The sequence below is a fragment of the Hypomesus transpacificus genome, chromosome 16, assembly GCF_021917145.1.
Source record: "Hypomesus transpacificus isolate Combined female chromosome 16, fHypTra1, whole genome shotgun sequence".
In the NCBI taxonomy this organism is placed as follows: domain Eukaryota; kingdom Metazoa; phylum Chordata; class Actinopteri; order Osmeriformes; family Osmeridae; genus Hypomesus; species Hypomesus transpacificus.
In genome coordinates, this window is record NC_061075.1 from 1033233 (window position 1) to 1052154 (window position 18922).

Below are 18922 nucleotides of genomic sequence, written 5' to 3' on the forward strand. Positions count from 1 at the left end.
CCCCAACAAATCTCACTCTAAGGTATTTTGAAAAGTTGGCAGCCCTGTTAAGACTGAGGATGTTTCTGGAACCTGCTTAACATGTTGCTTGTCGAAAGGGTTAATGGGCTGATATAACACACACTGAGGCTAGGTTAGAGGCGCTTTTAAACAGGCCATGTTTTTATTGTTAAAGTTACCAATACCAGTGCACCTGCAACTGTTTCCCCAGTCCTGCAACATCAGTAGCTTACTTACTTATTGTTTGGTACCTCTCACACACACTGTCATTCCTTCACACACACACACGCAAGCGTACACACACACACGTACAATACTAAATTAATGTTCCTTAATATTATAATTCTCATTTATCAGTAATGCTATTTAAGTTAGTTCAGTATGTACACATCGGGCCTCAGGCTTCTCTCCATGACAGTCGACCGTTACAATCCAAACATCTTAACTCACAATGGCACTGAAATGAAAATCTGCATTCAGTATCTGCATCGACTAAACAGCGACGTCATGTGATCGAACTCAAGTCCACCCTGGAAGCGAGAAATCGCTCCGGATCCTTAATGTCCACCTGCCACGCCCCCTGACAAAATCTGCCAGTCTTAATACATCATTACTCCCCACCCTCACCCCCACCCCCACACACACACAGACACACACTACTCCTCAGTCTCTCACACTATGTCCAGTCAATGGGGAGGGAGAGGTGGTGGTGGTGGTGGTGGGGGGGGGGGGGTAGTGGTCATATTCGCACCCCAACTGTCCTGAATGCTCCCACATCCAGTCCTAAATTCATCTGTTTTTGTATTTCCTCCTCGCGAGGAAGAGGAACGGTTTTAAGAGAAGTTCTGTCAAAAGGTCACCTGACTTCTCACTTCCTGAAACAGGAGGTGGCAGAGGAGGGGGACCAGGTAGAGGAAAGGTCATGTCCATGACCCTGGGACGAGGCAGCTGGGAAAATACCGTAAGAAGATACAGTAACACAATGGTCATCATCCATTATGTCCAACCACACCATGTCTCTGACTAAAGCGGACAGAATGTCGTGACATCCTCTGCCTCCCCTCTTACCCTCCCTGCCTCCAGTAAATGAGGCTTTTAAGGTCCATAGGAACCTCTCCTGGCTTCTCGTGATCCCCCTCTTTCCCTCAGGGCCCGTGGGGGGTCTGGAGGGAGAGGAGGGGGTCTAGGGGTGGGGCAGGTTCATGCGGTCCTCTATGAGGGTGTTGTCTTGGCCCTGCGTCTCCATGCACTGCTTGACGGTTGCTATGATGCCCACCAGGCGCCGATCCAGCGCGGCGAGGTGCGGCTCGGCCAGAACGGGGGTGATGGGGTCGAAGGTGAGCGCCTGGCGCATGGTGCTGCTCAGGGCCCCGCCCCTCAGCAGGTTCAGCCTGTTCCACGTAGACACGCGCACCCTGAAGGGAGGGGGGGGGGTGAGAGAGAGGGACAGAGTGAGAGAGAGAACAGGGAGAGAGGGTTTGAGAGTGTGGGAGGTTGTGAGTGTGAGAAAGAAAGGGAGAGAGCGAGTGCGTGAGAAAGAGTGTGAGAGAGGGACAGAGCGAGAGAGAGAAAAGGGAGCGAGAGTTTGAGAGAGTGTGGGGGGGAGGTTGTGAGTGTGAGAAAGAGAAGGAGAGAGGGAGCGAGTGTGTAAGAGAGAAAGAGCGAGAGGGAGAGCGGGTGAGAGGAGAGGGTGAGAGGAGAGGGTGAGAGAGGGAGAGCGGGTGAGAGGAGAGGGTGACAGAGGGAGAGAGGAGAGGGTGAGAGAGGGAGAGGGTGAGAGAGGGAGAGAGAGGGAGAGGAGAGGGTGAGAGAGCGGGTGAGAGGAAAGGGTGAGAGAGGGAGAGGAGAGGGTGAGAGAGGGAGAGGAGAGGGTGAGAGAGCGGGTGAGAGGAAAGGGTGAGAGAGGGAGAGGAGAGGGTGAGAGAGGGAGAGAGTGAGAGGGTGAGAGAGGGAGAGAGGGTGAGAGGGAGGAAGAGAGAGACAACAAGAAAGATCACTTGGGTTCCAGGATAGTGATTTTTTAACCGAAGTGTGAAGTCCAGCATCAGAATATGAGAGCACACGAGCACATAATATGCGCCCATTTAAATCACATTCATATTTATCCCATGCACTGACTTTTGTCTCCCTCTACAGGACAAAAACAGAACCACAGATAAAATAACATCTCGTTTGGATCCCAGGACAGTAGAAAAGAGAGGATTCTGGTGACAGTGTTACATAGATCGTGTTTCATTGTTTAAGTTCACCGTATCACCATCACAGCATTCTGTCTTTGTCTCAAACACTTGAACAACAATTTCAGTCAAGATTTTGTGCATGTGTGTGTGTGTGTGGTGTGTGTGTGAATCTCAGTACTCACATGCAGCACTGGTAGAGTGGGGCGAGGATGCTGCGTTCATCCAGGGCTGCGTTGCCAAAACTGCCAAAAATGAAACACATCACAGAGACTAGAGTTAAGGTCTGCTACTGTGCTCCACTGTTCACAGAGACTGGAGTTAAGGTGTGCTACTGTGCTACACTGTTCAGAGAGACTGGAGTTAAGGTGTGCTACTGTACTCCACTGTTCAGAGACTGGAGTTAAGGTCTGCTACTGTGCTCCACTGTTCAGAGAGACTGGAGTTAAGGTCTGCTACTGTGCTACACTGTTCAGAGAGACTGGAGTTAAGGTCTGCTACTGTGCTACAGTGTTCACAGAGACTGGAGTTAAGGTCTGCTACTGTGCTACACTGTTCAGAGACTGGAGTTAAGGTCTGCTACTGTGCTACACTGTTCAGAGACTGGAGTTAAGGTATGCTACTGTGCTACACTGTTCAGAGAGACTGGAGTTAAGGTCTGCTACTGTGCTCCACTGTTCAGAGAGACTGGAGTTAAGGTCTGCTACTGTGCTCCACTGTTCACAGAGACTGGAGTTAAGGTCTGCTACTGTGCTACACACTGTTCACAGAGGCTGTCAGAAAACATTAGCCACACTTGGCTGGTCCGTGACCCTGCAGAGAACTGAACACCCTTTCTGGGACAGCACTCCAGTTCTAGGACACACATTACACAGGGAGAACAGGGGGACGGGGAGGAGGGGAGATGTTCCGGGACGGGGAAATGAGGTTAGGTGCTTCAAAAACAAGGCGTTCGCACTTAAAATGAGCACTTTTTTGTGTGTGGAATTTGTACCTTTTAGCGTTGTCAAGGAGGATGAGCATGCTGGCTCCCCCGTCGTCCTGGAAACTCTCGTAGTGATGGCGGTCTGCGTTACCGATGAGGTAATCAAAGATGGCCGTGTCGATGACGTCCAATAGCCTGGGCCCAGCGTCGTAAGGGGGCATCTTCTTTACGGCCTCACAGTAACTCTCGTCGTACTCCCACCTATAGTACACACACGCAAGCACACACACACCCACACACACACCCACGCACACACACACACACGCAAGCACACCCACAACAAGCACACACTGGACTTAGTCACTTCTACACACACCGGATGGGCATTCATAACAAAACACTGAATGAGAGTTTAAAAACCCCATCATCAGAAACACCCACCTGGCCAGTTTGCCCTCTCGGTAGGTACGTCCCCAGGGGTGCCTGTGTTTCTGCAGGGGCCACACATCAGGGAGCCAGAGGGTCAGCGAGCCCTCCATCATCTCCCCCTCCGCACACGCTGGCTCGCTCTCTCTGCAGTAGTAACACTTCCCATAGAAGCAGCTGTTATTACCTGGTGAAGGGGGGGAGGGGGGATATTAGACACAGCCAGGAGCCTTTGGACCCTCCTCACCAGCCCCACATTGTAACAGTGTTTCTTCTGGGCTTTTACGACTAAATACTAAATACACAACCTTTGTGTGTACAGTACACTGCAGAGGAGTCTTACACCCATGGCAAACAGAGAAGGGCATGGTTTCTTCCTGTTCATAGGGGTGTGTGCATGAGAGAGAGATAGATATAGAGAGAGACTCACCCTGCATTAGGAAGGTGCTCTGCAGCTGGTCTGTAGCCACGGGCTTGAACTCAGTGCGGAGGTTGACGAACCTCCCCACAACAAGGGGCGCCCTCCTGAACCCCAGGATCCTGCGGGAGGGAGGAGACGGAGGGGGTCAGAGGGAGAGGCGCAGGAGGAGGAGAGGCAGGAGGAGAGGCAGGAGGAGAGGCAGGAAGGAAAGCAGGAGGAGAGGCAGGAGGAGAGGCAGGAGGAGAGGCAGGAGGAGAGGCAGGAGGAGAGGCAGGAGAAGAGGCAGGAGGAGAGGCAGGAGGAGAGGCAAGAGAGAGCAGTCGAGTCGTACCTGTCCAGGTGAAAGGCGGCCACCTCAGCGTTGTGTCTGTCGTAGCCGGCGTACGGCTCCCCCTCCACCACATGGTCTCTGTTGTACCTGAGGAAAGACAACACACACTTACAAATCAAGTCTGTGTCGGAACAGGCACAAGTTGCCCGGTTACATGCCGCTCCTTCAGCCTACCTCTTGGGCTTGAAGACCACCTTCTGGCCCCCGTCCAGCACGAGCAGGGCTTTGAGCTGAGTACCCTTGTACCCCACATCGACACGCTCCACCCGGGCGGTGCTGAGGGCGGTCAGGACGGCCCCAAGCTCGGGGGTCTCCTCCGGGTACACCTCCCTGGGCCCCACCCACTGGCCCGCCACCTCCCACGGGGACTGCAGGGTGTGGGTGAGACGAGCCCCCCTGGAGAGAGAGAGGCCTGCCTCCATCTGGGGACACACGCGGACGCACACGCTTTCATTCTCCACACGGGGGCGCTCACATAGGGGGGCGTGAAGGGGAAAAGCAGGTTATGCGACATTACCGGCTGAGTTAACTCTCCAGCTGAAACCCAATGTTGCTACAACGCTGGGTGTCCGCTGGGGAGGTAACTTACCCGGGTATGTCACATGACCTGCTTTCTGGAATACCCCCGTAGGCAAATCAAGTTCATTTACTTGTGAAGCACATTTGTAAACAACTAACGATGAACAAAGTGCTGTACAAAGTTGTGCACCAATCAAATAAGACACACGCAACAACAGTTCAAACATAAAAGACACGACACAAACAACACAGTTGACCCAAAACAGACCCAAACGTCATAAAATAAAAACATGTTTTGAAACTTAAAACGCTTCTGTGTCGGGAGCTAGTATATCCTCCGCTTGCCCACGGCCAGGACACCCACCTTGCGGAAGGCTCGGAGATCCCTCCGGCTGGCCACAGAGCCCTCTCCTCCATCCAGCAGAAAGATCTTAGCCAAGCCCAGCAGGAGAAGGATGGCACACAGAACCACCACGCGCTGTTTTAGCTTCATCGCCGCGGAAACCGCTCCCGGACCCCTGACGTCGACCCTGGGCGAGTGCCTCCGAGGATCCTCCTCAGTCTTGGAGCATGGCCCTGACTCCCCCCCCCCGCCTTCACCCTGGCCGACACACACTTGTGTGGGAAGTCCTGCCAACGCAGGTATGGGGGCTGGTGCTATGGGCTCTGGTACACCAGCTGGAGAGAGACAGGGGAGAGAAAGAAGGGTGATGGAGAGAGAGGGAAGGGTGATGGAGAGAGAGACAGGATGATGGAGAGAGAGAGAAGGGTGATGGAGAGAGAGAGAAGGGTGAGGGAGAGAGAGGGGTGGAAGAGAGCGAGAGAAGGGTATACAAACAGAAAGGTATAATGGTTATGTAAAGTGCAGTGTGTGAGGGAGAAGTGAATGCAGGATGACAGCAGAGATGTCAAAAAAATATGTAAATAGTTATAAAAATGTATGTGCTGTTGCTATGGCTGGTCATCACATAGGCTGTGACCCAAATTGTGACCCAAAACTTTTGCTTTCAGATGTATCTAAATAAACATAATGTATGTTACCTAAACGTGTTAACAATAAAACGTCCCCTTTTCTTGTTATTATATTAATATTTACAATGTCCCTAGCAAGCAGAATCCACTAGTTTGACTACCTGTACTTACTCGGTTGCAATACCGGTCAATCCAGTGGTTCGCCACGCAAGCAAGCTGCGTACAATACAATCAGTCTTTCATTGGCGTCAACAAATGTTCCCCTCCAGTAACACACGTACAAAGCTCAAGTATCAAGTTGCTTTTACACAGGAAGATGTCCAGCTAGCTGCAGCAAAGGCCCACAGAATTCCTATATGATATTTGTCAAAAGCACACATTGAACACCTTTCTGTTTGAACTGCAGCTAGCTTTGCTCGTCAGCTCTAGCTTGTCGTGCAACCCTGGACAGCTAACCAATAGCATGATCGCCAACCATCATCATTCAAGCGCAAGGCTCGCTAATTAAGTAGCTCGCAAGCTAGTAGCTAAATGTATATTGGCTTAATAAGCTACCTAGGAAGCAAAGTAGCAAGCTAGATTCACAGATGTCTAACGAGCTAACGTTCGCTACACTAGCTAGCCGTGCTAACACATAAACCAGCGTATGTAGGCTACAATGTCTGAAAGATTGAGCTGGCTAGGTAGTACTGCTACGTTACACTTTTTTTTTTTTACAATTACCTATTTGCTTGTAGGTGCTCACACGACGACCAATACCCTGTGGTGTAGGTTATCTTGAGAATATTAAGTTAGCTAACGTATGCTTTAGTAGGCTGTCATCACTGTCGTTCCCCCAGTGAATCCATCCCTCCAATGCCCGGTGCGGCGACGTACAGTTCCTCAGTTTGTTGACGTTGTGGACGTACAGATCAGATGTTGATTTACCTTGAACTTCCGTAAATCAAGATTTTATTAATTTATTCCATGATCCTCTGTGCTTGACGGATTTGGAATAAACTAAATTCCTCAAATGTCAAACTAATTTAATTATTTTCAAATGAACGTCAAATGTCCATTCGATTTAAAAGTTATGATCAGTGCAAATAAATACAAACGACAGTGTAAATTTAAAATAAACTTTGTGATTTTATTGTTTTATACTTACTCTTACACATCATACAATCCTAAAAAAAAAAAAAAAAAAAAAAGATATCTGGTGGTATTTTCTAGGGACTGGATTGCCATGGGACTTTTTCCAAATGTTTCTGCATGGGCAGTGGACTTGTTAGTAACATTCTAGCTCTCATTTGTACGCCTTGACATCGTTGCTTAATACACTAGAAAGAGGGAGAAAGAGAATACAAAATAATTTCAGTCTCTTTCATTGTTACTCAGTTCTGTTGCATCAACCAGATTTACTCACTTATCTAACATAATATTCAACTTCAAAAAGACCAACTAACATGCTTTGTGATCGGTGGATGTAAAAAAAAAAAACCTTGATTAAAATTGGGTTGTGCCGTACAGCACAGGTATCAAAGATGCTATGACCGGTTTGACATGATATCTGAAAAATGCTGACTATTGTGCTAGTTGCCTCACTTCCCCCCCAGAGTCCTCAAATTAACATCCATAACTTGACACTCATCTCAAAGCCTATGACTTTCAGTGGTTGGTTCTGTCGCCAATCAAAGGAAGCTTGCTGTGGTTAAATCCAGGGCTAAAAATACCTTGTTAAACATCCCACTATGAACCCTGGCACTTACATTCGAACCGCTCAGCGTTTTTAATGCTGGGGTGGACTGAGCAGTCAATGGAAAACAACTGTCTCATCTGGTCATAACGTGACAGCTGAACTCTGCTGGTTTAAATATGAAGGCAATCATCCAAAGTGAAAGACACAACGCTTAGTGGCCTAGCCTCACTCAGATCAAGACGAACCTGTGTGAAAACCAGGAAACGGACACGTCGAATAAGGGAGGGCGACCAACCAATCAGGGAGGGCAACCAACCAATCACCCTCAGGGAACGGGGGGGCGGGGAGGAGCATAAATCATCTAAGTGGGCGTCCCGACACGAGCAGCATAGCTTCTCTCCAGAGCCTACACTGTGAGAGGAAGAAGGTTCTGCTCTAGAGGGGACTGTGTGCCGGTCGGGGCCAGTCGAACTGACATCAGTACCAAACAGGTTCTTCTGGAGGATGGCGCCAGACCCGGGTCAGGGGCGATGCCCTCTGGAGAGCGGGTCAGGGGCGATGCCCTCTGGAGAGGGGTCAGGGGCGATGCCCTCTGGAGAGGGGGTCAGGGGCGATGCCCTCTGGAGAGGGGGTCTGGGGCGATGCCCTCTGGAGAGCGGGTCCGGGGCGATGCCCTCTGGAGAGGGGTCAGGGGCGATGCCCTCTGGAGAGCGAGTCAGGGGCGATGCCCTCTGGAGAGCGAGTCAGGGGCGATGCCCTCTGGAGAGCGAGTCAGGGGCGATGCCCTCTGGAGAGCGAGTCAGGGGCGATGCCCTCTGGAGAGCGAGTCAGGGGCGATGCCCTCTGGAGAGCGAGTCAGGGGCGATGCCCTCTGGAGAGCAGGCCACAGTATCAGTCACTGTTTATAGGCAGGAGGGAGGCAGGGAGGGCCCATAGAAAAGGCTACCAACCGATTCAAATTCAAGTTGATGATGAAAGGAAGCCTATGGTGTTTTTTTTTGTTTCCCTTTCATGCCATGATCTTCACCCCCCCCCCCCCCCCGAAAGGTGCATGGGAACGTTATGACTGAACCGGGTGACCACAACAGCAATAATGTCTCCGGAAACACCGAGTCACTGAGCGATGAAGAGGAAATGAAAAGAAAAACCACCTTCCAAGACAATGTGGAAGGGTCACTAGTAAATCAGGGCTTGTGACATTGCCCCTTCACCCTCTACATGCCCAACACACAAGAATCTAACTTGCAAAAAAAATAAAATAAGGTAAACCTACCTATGCAGTGTTCTTGTTCTGTACACACGTATTATAGTATGACCTTCCTCCCCTACCTACATATCACCTGGCAATCTACTTTAGGTTATACTATATGAGTTGGAACTTGATGGTATTTACATGTGAATATGAGTCCTGTTAACCTGGCTCCTTAGGCAGCTTAGGGGTCAAGTATGCATGCGCTGAGCCCAAAGCTGCTTGGTGTCTCCACGTTTTGCTCGCAAAGGCGTGCAATTCGATTATAAAAAATAGAGATTCACTTTCATATTAATGACGCAGCAGGCATGCAAGTGCACCCCTGGAACTGGTTTTGGACAGTTTAAGGACAACACACACAGCAACCGTCGCTCTGGGTCTGAAGTGTATCGCGACAAGATTATTATTCACTTGAGCTGAGAGTGGAGGAAGATCAACCGGCTCAGATGTCGCTCAGCATTTGGAGTTGAGGTCTGCTGGTGCTCGAGAACATGGAGCTACGGTCTCCATGGGAACGGAATATGGCGTCCGCCACGCTGGGTTCTGTTCGGGCAGAGCCATCATCGACCAGGCCCGCTATCCAATCAACCCTGACCCTGCGCGAACGGCGTGTAGTCGTGTAACATCAGTTACTTCTGTGTGCATGATTAGTTTTGTCTGGCAGCAAGGAAACCAATGCGATTTTTACACAAAAACATGCACACCCTAACTCTGTTGAGTCTTAAGGCAGAAGTATCTGAAAGGACTGCACATAGCATACAGCTGTTATTGACATGCTCCAGTCTGACCTCTGCTGGTTAGAATAGCCGCCATATTGTTTCCCCATCTAAGCCAATGGGGGCTGCCAGGGAGGGTTTAAGGGCTGGGGGTGGGTTGGAGGTGAAGCTTCCTTAGCAAGCCTGCCCAACAGAAACTAGAAAATACCTCTGAACACTGAACACATCTGAGCTGGTTGCTGTATATTTCTGCCGTTTTGTGCTTTGCAATGGGGTGTATTTATGCGTTGTGCTTTCCAAAAATAACGCTTGACATTTTCTGCACGGTTTTAAAGGGTACCTATTAACCGGACTCTACTATGTCACGTCAGAACAAGGGTTTTCATGTTTTTCTTATTTCTAACGGTTACATAATCAGATGGAGATTATCGAAAGGTTAAGGTAGGTACAAATCGTTCCGATTCGCTCACACATGCCGCCAATCCTCCAGTATACGAACCAACCAAATGATAAAAAATAAATAGAATGCAATCACACAATTCAAGCTAACTACAATATATTAATATAGATCTTCTGATGTCATACACTCATTAAAACAGAAAGAGAAAAAATAAAATCAGGAATTCAATCACTCAGTTAAGTCACGGCTTACTTGATCCCAGCCCCCCCCCCCCCCCCCGCTTCTTTGCCCCCCTACACGCCTGCCTCCCCCTGCTTCTTTGCCCCCTCCCACCCCCCCCCCCCCCCCCCCACCCCTCTCTTCCCCATAACTGTTCATGCACCCAACATTATTATGATAAGTCAATATATCAAAGAGAAACATTTCTTGAAAATGCAAAGCCTCTGTGCGTGTTGGACAGACGTTAACTTTAGTCCACCACAACGGGAGAGGAAGGACAGGGACAAATAATATACCTGATAAATAGATTAAAATAAAAAATAAAAAGCCAATTTGACAGGAATGGGACATTGTTGTTTGGTTTTTCCCCCGTGCTCTCTGAAGACCCTGCTGATGCCGACACAGCCCCCTCCCCAGCCTGTGACCATGATTTTCAACAGCTTACCCCTGCTGATAACAACTACCTAGCAGAGATCAGATTGAACTCAAACAAGCTCCATTCCTCCAGTTTGAAAAACAATAAAAAGGGGTAAAAATGTAATGTCCTCCTTCCCCAGAGTCATCTAATGCCCCCCATCCCCTACTGCTCTCTCCCTGACTCTCAAGTTACGTACACACACACACACACAGTAGACACGTAGCATTCAAACACGCGCACACGGGATTTTCACACGTGCTCTACTAATACGATGCGGTCTTGATTCCATCACACTGGCACATTCGTTATTCTCACACACGCACGCACACACGCACACACACACGCACGCACACACACACACGCACGCACACACACACGCACACACTCAGGGTAACTCTGGGAGAGAGAAGCAGAAAGAGGGATTGCAGGACAGAGGGGCAACTAGCCCTCCCCCACCCCACCCCACACTCTCCTATCATCAACGAATGAAAGCCATTTTTTCTCTCCGGTATTATTATCATCCACACAGCCATTGTTCTAGATTCACATGTCAGGGGCGAACGTTAATCCAGCGGCAACTCCAGCTCTGGCTCATAACTTCTGGATCTTCTCCGCCACCACGATGGGGTTCTCCTTGCGTATGCGGGCGGCGGCCGCGCCCCGGTAGTCGTAGGGACAGTCGTGTTTGTCCGAGTAGCGATGGATGGCACAGAACAGGTTGCCACAGCGACAGTCGAAGCCTGTGGGGGAGGGGGGGGGGGGATACCACGACAAGAGATAAGATGTTTGACACAATGCAGCTGTGAACTCTTCCTGCCTCGTACCAGCAGCCTTAGGCTAAAACACTGCCCCTGCCCCCCCCCCCGGCTAGCATGCTAGTTCGATTGTCTGGACAATGACAACATACACAATTTGAGTGAGTATCCGTTGTTATAGAAACAAACCGCAAAATTATTAGTAAAGATTTGAACTCTCTATCCACTATCTGTGTTCATTGATGGCATGACTGTCTGTACTGTAGGTGACCCTTAGCTCCATTCAAACTGGATCACAATGACTTTGTAGGTCTCTGACGTGTCAGTTGGCTAGCAACTGCCGCTTAGACCACGATGGGCTGTAACTAGAATGAGTACCACAGAATTGGGGAGGGAGAATAGGGTTAGGGTTGCAGGAAGGACTTCCCAAGGCTGTTGTGGATGAGAAGCACACAGCATCCGCATGCCAGCCAGCAGTACACTGTGAAATGCCCTGGAGCGTGAGATACGCCACCAGCCTGCAGTATGTTCCCCTGTACTCAGACCAGCCTGTTCTGTTGTGCCAGGCCTCCGAAATAAGCCCTTTGGTCATGAACGGGGCCCAGACGGGGGGGGAGGGGCCATGTGGACCTGAGGGGTGACAGGGGGGAGGGGCCATGTGGACCTGAGGGGTGACAGGGGGGAGGGGCCATGTGGACCTGAGGGGTGACAGGGGGGAGGGGCCATGTGGACCTGAGGGGTGACAGGGGGGAGGGGCCATGTGGACCTGAGGGGTGACAGGGGGGAGGGGCCATGTGGACCTGAGGGGTGACAGGGGGGAGGGGCCATGTGGACCTGAGGGGTGACAGGGGGGAGGGGCCATGTGGACCTGAGGGGTGACAGGGGGGAGGGGCCAGGTGGACCTGAGGGGTGACAGGGGGGAGGGGCCATGTGGACCTGAGGGGTGACAGGGGGGAGGGGCCATGTGGACCTGAGGGGTGACAGGGGGAGGGGCCAGGTGGACCTGAGGGGTGACAGGGGGAGGGGCCATGTGGACCTGAGGGGTGACAGGGGGAGGGGCCATGTGGCCCTGAGGGGTGACAGGGGGAGGGGCCATGTGGACCTGAGGGGTGACAGGGGGGAGGGGCCAGGTGGACCTGAGGGGTGACAGGGGGAGGGGCCAGGTGGACCTGAGGGGTGACAGGGGGAGGGGCCAGGTGGACCTGAGGGGTGACAGGGGGAGGGGCCAGGTGGACCTGAGGGGTGACAGGGGGGAGGGGCCCGGTGGACCTGAGGGGTGACAGGGGGAGGGGCCAGGTGGACCTGAGGGGTGACAGGGGGAGGGGCCAGGTGGACCTGAGGGTTGACAGGGGGGAGGGGCCATGTGGACCTGAGGGGTGACAGGGGGAGGGGCCATGTGGACCTGAGGGGTGACAGGGGGAGGGGCCAGACCAGCAGGGCTGCCGACTGACTAAATCTGACCCACTTGAGAGGATGATCATGGTTCAAGTCACTGAAAACGTTTTCAACTATGACGTTTCACACACACACAACACAGGCAAATGATGGGCGACCTTGTTCTGATCCTTGAACATCGGTGCAGATTTCCTCTCCAAGTACTTGGATATACAGTGCCCTCCAAAAGTATTGGAACAGTGAAGCCAATTCCTTTATTTTTGCTGTAGACTGAAAACATTTGGGCTTGACATCAAACGATGAATGTGAAACCAGAGATCAACGTTTCAGCTTTTATTTCCAGGTATTTACATCAGGATCTGATGCACAAATTAGAAAATATCACCTTTTTGTTCGAACCCACCCATTTGTCACGTGAGCAAAAGTATTGGAACATGTGACTGACAGGTGTGTTTTGTTGCCCAGGTGTGTCCTATTACATACATTATTCAATCAATAAATACCACTGAATGTCTACACTCAGGTTCAGATTGGGTAAGATAGGTTTTGTCTATGCAGACTGTATTCAGAGGTGAAAACAACATGAAAACCAGAGCGCTGTCTTTGGGTGAAAAACAAGCAATTGTGAGTCTTAGAGAAGATGGAAAATCAATCAGAGCCATTGCAGAAACATTGGCCATAGCCAGTACAACCATTTGGAATGTCCTGAAGAAGAAGAAAACTACTGGTGTACTAAGTAACAGACGTCGAACAGGTAGACCAAGGAAAACATCAGCAGTTGATGACAGAAACATTGTGAGAGCTGTAAAGAAAGACCCTAAAACAACTGTCAGTGAGATCAGCAACAACCTCCAGATGGCAGGAGTGAAGGTATCACTATCTACTGTTCGCAGAAGACTTCATGAACAAAAGTACAAGGGCTACACCAGAAGATGCAAACCACTCATTAGCAAGAAGAATAGGAAGGCCAGGCTGGAATTTGCCAAAAAGTACAGAGATGAACCTCAAAAATTCTGGGACAAAGTTTTATGGACTGATGAGACAAAGATTAACTTTTACCAAAGTGATGGAAAGGCTAAAGTTTGGAGAAAGAAAGGAACTGCTCATGATCCCAAACACACAAGCTCATCTGTGAAACACGGTGGAGGTAATGTCATGGCTTGGGCTTGCATGGCTTCTTCTGGGACGGGCTCATTAATCTTCATTGAGGATGTAACACATGATGGCAGCAGCAAAATGAACTCGGAAGTCTACAGAAACATTTTGTCTGCCAATTTAAGGAAAGATGCAACCAAACTGATTGGCAGAGCCTTCATCATGCAGCAAGATAACGACCCAAAACACACTGCCAAAACAACAAAGGAGTTCATCAGGGGCAAGAAATGGAAGGTATTAGACTGGCCAAGTCAATCTCCAGACTTAAACCCTATAGAGCATGCATTTTACCTGCTTAAGAGGAGACTGAAGGGAGGAACCCCACAAAACAAACAACAACAACTGAAAGAGGCTGCAGTGAAAGCCTGGGAAAGCATCAAAAAGGAAGAATGCAAAAGTTTGGTGACGTCAATGGGTCACAGACTTGCTGCAGTTATTGAAAGCAAAGGATTTGCAACTAAATATTAAGTCTTATTCACTTAAATATGTTTTAAGTATATCTGTTCCAATACTTTTGATCACATGACAAATGGGTGGATTCAAACAAAATGTGATATTTTCTTAGTTGTGCATCAGATCCTGATGTAAATACCTGGAAATAAAAGCTGAAACGTTGATCTCTGGTCTCACGTTCATTATTTGATGTCAAGCCCAAATGTTTTCAGTCTACAGCAAAAATAAAGGAATTCGCCTCACTGTTCCAATACTTTTGGAGGGCACTGTATATACATGTGGGATTCTACTTTTGAATGAATCAGAGGTTGGTGTGATACATAACCTCAAGTCCTTAAGGAAGGACGGGTCCCTATGAAAAGCATTGTACGTTTGAATCCCAGCTGCTACACCAGACCTGGGCAACATTATTTCGTTACGCTTGACCTTGACAGCGTGATGAAAACGGCTCTCTGTCTTTTTGAAGTGCTGTGTATGATGTGAGAAGAGCGCAGGCTGTTAGCAGGGGCCTCGAGGGTAAACACACACACGCATCTTCATTTCAAACACCTAATAGCTCACACTGGAGAAGATAAAAGCAGTTCCCAGATTAGTTCAATAGCCTGTAAACCCTTTGAACACTGTCTGTGGCTTGGAGAGAGAGAGAGAGAGTGAGTGTGAGAGAGAGAGACATAGAGACAGAGAGAGAGACAGAGAGAGAGACAGAGAGAGACAGAGAGAGAGAGAGAGAGAGAGAGAGAGAGAGAGAGAGAGAGAGAGAGAGAGAGAGAGAGAGAGAGAGAGCAGGAAACAGAGAGTGAATGAGAGGAAAAAAGAATCAGAGATCCTCATCCAGTGACATCCCTTCTTCCCTGACATCACTGAGGCACTAAGGTGACGTGACTGGGCCCAAGACAGCGATGCGGAGGAGCGAAAGGAAGGTAGGTAGGTCATGGGGGAACAACAACAAAACAAGGGGAGGGGGAAAACAAAAAAACGACCAAAGCAGACCAACAGAAAGAAAGGAAAGAAAAACAGAAGGAAGGATGGAACAAAAAAATTACAAAAGTAAGGGAAGTAAACGACCGACGACAGTATTTCTTTGATTCTTTTTCCTCTCACCGGTCAGCCCAACCTTCTTCCGGCAGGTGAAGCACCGGTTTTTCTTCTTGTTTTTATCCGGGGTCTGGTCTCCGTCGGACACCACCTGCCCTGCCTCCCCTCCCGGCCCTGCGAGGAGAGAACACACATTAGCTGTCCGGCTCAGCAACACACACACACACACACGTAAGCCACTGGTCCATGTCTGGGGACTGTTTATGGGTCGAGTAGGGTCTTTGTGTGTGTTCAGACAACACACACGTGGTCTGATGTGTGGGTGTTTCTCGTCGGGGTTCAGACCTGTGTTTTTGGACGAGCCCTCATCCTCGTCCTCTTCTGCCCGGTCCGAGTCGGTGGCTGCCGTGTCTTGGGAGATGCTCATCGCTGTCATTTGTTGGGTTACCGGGCTGGGTGAACTGGGGCTACACACACACACACACACAGACATGCATGTATGCACGCACACACATATGCACGCACACACATTAATAAATAAGTAAACCAATCACAGAGTGATTGTCCACAAGTGTCCATGAGTGGTGAGTTGTAAGGTGAAGGAACCAGAATGAACAACAACATCTTCTAAATGACAGCTTCCTGCACCTAACAGAGGGCCTACCAGCCTACCTGGGTGTCCTGCACCCAGTAGAGAGCCTACCAGCCTACCTGGGTGTCCTGCACCTAACAGAGGGCCTACCAGGCTTCCTGGGTGTCCTGCACCTAACAGAGGGCCTACCAGCCTACCTGGGTGTCCTGCACCCAGTAGAGGGCCTACCAGCCTACCTGGGTGTCCTGCACCTAACAGAGGGCCTACCAGCCTACCTGGGTGTCCTGCACCCAGTAGAGGGCCTACCAGCCTACCTGGGTGTCCTGCACCTAACAGAGGGCCTACCAGCCTACCTGGGTGTCCTGCACCCAGTAGAGGGCCTACCAGCCTACCTGGGTGTCCTGCACCCAGTAGAGGGCCTACCAGCCTACCTGGGTGTCCTGCACCTAACAGAGGGCCTACCAGCCTACCTGGGTGTCCTGCACCCAGTAGAGGGCCTACCAGCCTACCTGGGTGTCCTGCACCTAACAGAGGGCCTACCAGCCTACCTGGGTGTCCTGAACCCAGTAGAGGACCTACCAGCCTACCTGGGTGTCCTGCACCCAGTAGAGGGCCTACCAGCCTACCTGGGTGTCCTGCACCTAACAGAGGGCCTACCAGCCTACCTGGGTGTCCTGCACCCAGTAGAGGGCCTACCAGCCTACCTGGGTGTCCTGCACCCAGTAGAGGGCCTACCAGCCTACCTGGGTGTCCTGCACCTAACAGAGGGCCTACCAGCCTACCTGGGTGTCCTGAACCCAGTAGAGGACCTACCAGCCTACCTGGGTGCCCTGCACCCAGTAGAGGGCCTACCAGCCTACCTGGGTGTCCTGCACCCAGTAGAGGGCCTACCAGCCTACCTGGGTGTCCTGCACCTAACAGAGGGCCTACCAGCCTACCTGGGTGTCCTGCACCCAGTAGAGAGCCTACCAGCCTACCTGGGTGTCCTGTCCTCGGGCTGTGGGAAACTCTCCACGCTGGGCTCTGACGTCGAGCTCTCCACCGACACTCCAGTTGCTCCTGGAGACCCCACTGGAGACGTGGCAGCTGTGTACACACACGTACACACACACGTACACACACACGTACACACACACGTACACACACACACTTTAATAAAGAGCACAAAGCTGCAGAATCTGCTCTGATGTGGATGATTTCCCAAACCTTCAGCTTCTGAGGCATAACAACACCACAGACAGGTCAACACGGCTTCTCTGATTGGACAAGCAGCGTGACAGGCACGTGTGTCATCCAATGAGAAAGCTCTCTCTTGCTTTCTTAATGCCAAGGTTGAGCATCAATTGCTACCACATTCTCCAGCCCCTTTTAGCAGCCTCCCACACCCACCCACCCACCCACCCACCCATCCACCCATCCACCCGGCCGGCCGGCCCACCAGCCTACCTTTCTCACCACCAGGGGGGCTGGAACGACCCCCGCCCTGTTGTCTCTGCAGGTGTTCCTTGTAGCAGACTGAGCACATGCCGTTGGTGCGGGGGTTACCATAGAAACCGCATCCCATAGTGCAAAGCATTGGCACCTGTGTCTGATTGGTCTCCTGAGCCATGCTCACTGACAGAGGGGGGGGTGAGGGGGTGGGAGAGGAGTCCTGGAAATGGGGGAGGGAGGGGGGGGGGGGTTGAAGAGTTAGTCAAGACTAGTTAGGTAAGTGCTCGTTTTGGTTACAAGGAAAAAATAAACATGGTCAACAATTAGCTAAAAGTTCAAACTGGGTTCCCTTGGGGATCTAGTATACAGCTAGCCTCATCAGAAATAGGCTAAAAGAGCTTGGAGACAGGCATTGAAGCAGGAGAGGACAACAGTGGTAGACATCTACAAAAGCAAGACAAGAAACAGGTTCTGATGCCATCTTTGTGTTTTCCCTTCCGTTTCTGTATTTGATGATTGCGAGCATTTCTGCATCACTTTGATACCAGGACTCAACTACAGTGAGATTAAAGCTCACCGCGTCAATTCTCTGACCAATGCGACCGAGCTACAAAAGGCATACTATCGGATAAATGATGACAGCACTCTGATCTGATGATGGAGTGGGTTGTTATTACAAACAATAAAGACCATCTCCCCCTTGTTTGACTCAACAATGGAGATGTATGAGAAACGTCTCCCAGATTGTCATAGCAGTGGACTCGCTGTGTCACAACAATCATTGTATTAGCTAGCTACGGGGGAAAATAGCTAGCTTTAGTCAAGCTAGTGTAAGCTAGTCAAAGCAAACAATAGACTTTGGCCATTTCGACAAACAATGAAAAAACGGTGCTTTCTCTATGGTTTTTGGGGTGAGGGTTGCTGGCTAGATATCTACCCGAACGATAAATTACAGCGCCCTCATGAAATGTTTTGGACGGGACAAACAAACTTGAAAACAAAGAACAATATCTTCAGTAGCTTGAAATCGAAGATTTCAGACCAAACAAGCGAAATCCAAGAAGCATGTTTTACAACTAGGTCACTGACAACAGTCTAACTAGTTTGTTCGCAGTCTAATGAAATTGTGATACGTCCTCGGTTCACATCCAAGCACATAACTAGCTAGCTCAGCTGGCTTGTCCGACTTGTAGCTGGCAAAAACAAACAAGACAGGCGACGTCAGAATTTTGAGGTGCTAGACAACAACAACATGCAGACACAATAAAATAGTTAAAAACATAATATAGTCAAACTATTAAACAATGACCTTTGGAAAAATAACGGTGCGACTTTGTTTTCGCTGAACTAGCTTAGCAAGCGATGTAGCTAACTAGCCAACTAGCGGAACAACCACGTAGCCAGCTAGCGGTCGCTACCACATCTGACACCACACTTGGTCTTTAGGTTAGATAGCTAGCTAGGCTAGCATTAGTGCTAGCTAAGCTAAAAGCTAATAGCAACGCATCCGAACGGCCACCTGGACGGTTCGAATAAAAGTACATTAACAAGACTGTTTTTATTATTGACACGAACATAGCAGTACCTGAAATACGAAGCGTCGAAGGATGTCGTCGACCTTGGTCTTCAAAAAATATGTACAAGTGTAATTAGTG

The 18922-nt window shown here is 50.1% G+C and overlaps 3 protein-coding genes across 4 annotated transcripts in view; all 3 read right to left on the reverse strand.

The window, feature by feature from the left end:
• Positions 1-118: 118 nt before the first annotated feature.
• fam20b (FAM20B glycosaminoglycan xylosylkinase) lies at positions 119-6657 on the reverse strand. Of its 2 annotated transcripts, XM_047037285.1 has the most exons (10): positions 6495-6657; positions 5943-5987; positions 5164-5477; positions 4455-4702; positions 4281-4367; positions 3959-4068; positions 3544-3715; positions 3172-3363; positions 2363-2422; positions 119-1415 (listed from the first exon to the last, which is right to left on the reverse strand). In XM_047037285.1, exons 3-10 carry the CDS (start codon positions 5290-5292, stop codon positions 1184-1186), a joined length of 1230 nt encoding a protein of 409 aa, XP_046893241.1. In that variant the 5' UTR covers positions 5293-5477; positions 5943-5987; positions 6495-6657; the 3' UTR covers positions 119-1183. The 2 variants fall into 2 exon arrangements, with proteins under 2 accessions (XP_046893241.1, XP_046893240.1); XM_047037284.1 differs by lacking the exon at positions 5943-5987.
• A 3506-nt stretch (positions 6658-10163) lies between these two features.
• Positions 10164-18916, reverse strand: zgc:77486 (uncharacterized protein LOC405808 homolog). Its single transcript, XM_047037293.1, has 6 exons — positions 18853-18916; positions 17283-17487; positions 16814-16922; positions 15590-15711; positions 15311-15418; positions 10164-11191 (listed from the first exon to the last, which is right to left on the reverse strand). The coding sequence occupies exons 2-6, from the start codon at positions 17443-17445 to the stop codon at positions 11043-11045; spliced, it is 651 nt and encodes a 216-aa protein (XP_046893249.1). The 5' UTR covers positions 17446-17487; positions 18853-18916; the 3' UTR covers positions 10164-11042.
• The window catches only part of LOC124478840 (endophilin-A2-like), a 7837-nt gene continuing 7351 nt past the window's right edge, over positions 18437-18922 (reverse strand). The window contains exon 4 of the mRNA XM_047037306.1: positions 18437-18460. Within this exon, the coding sequence (XP_046893262.1) occupies positions 18437-18460 (24 nt within the window). The remainder of the gene's footprint in view (positions 18461-18922) is intronic.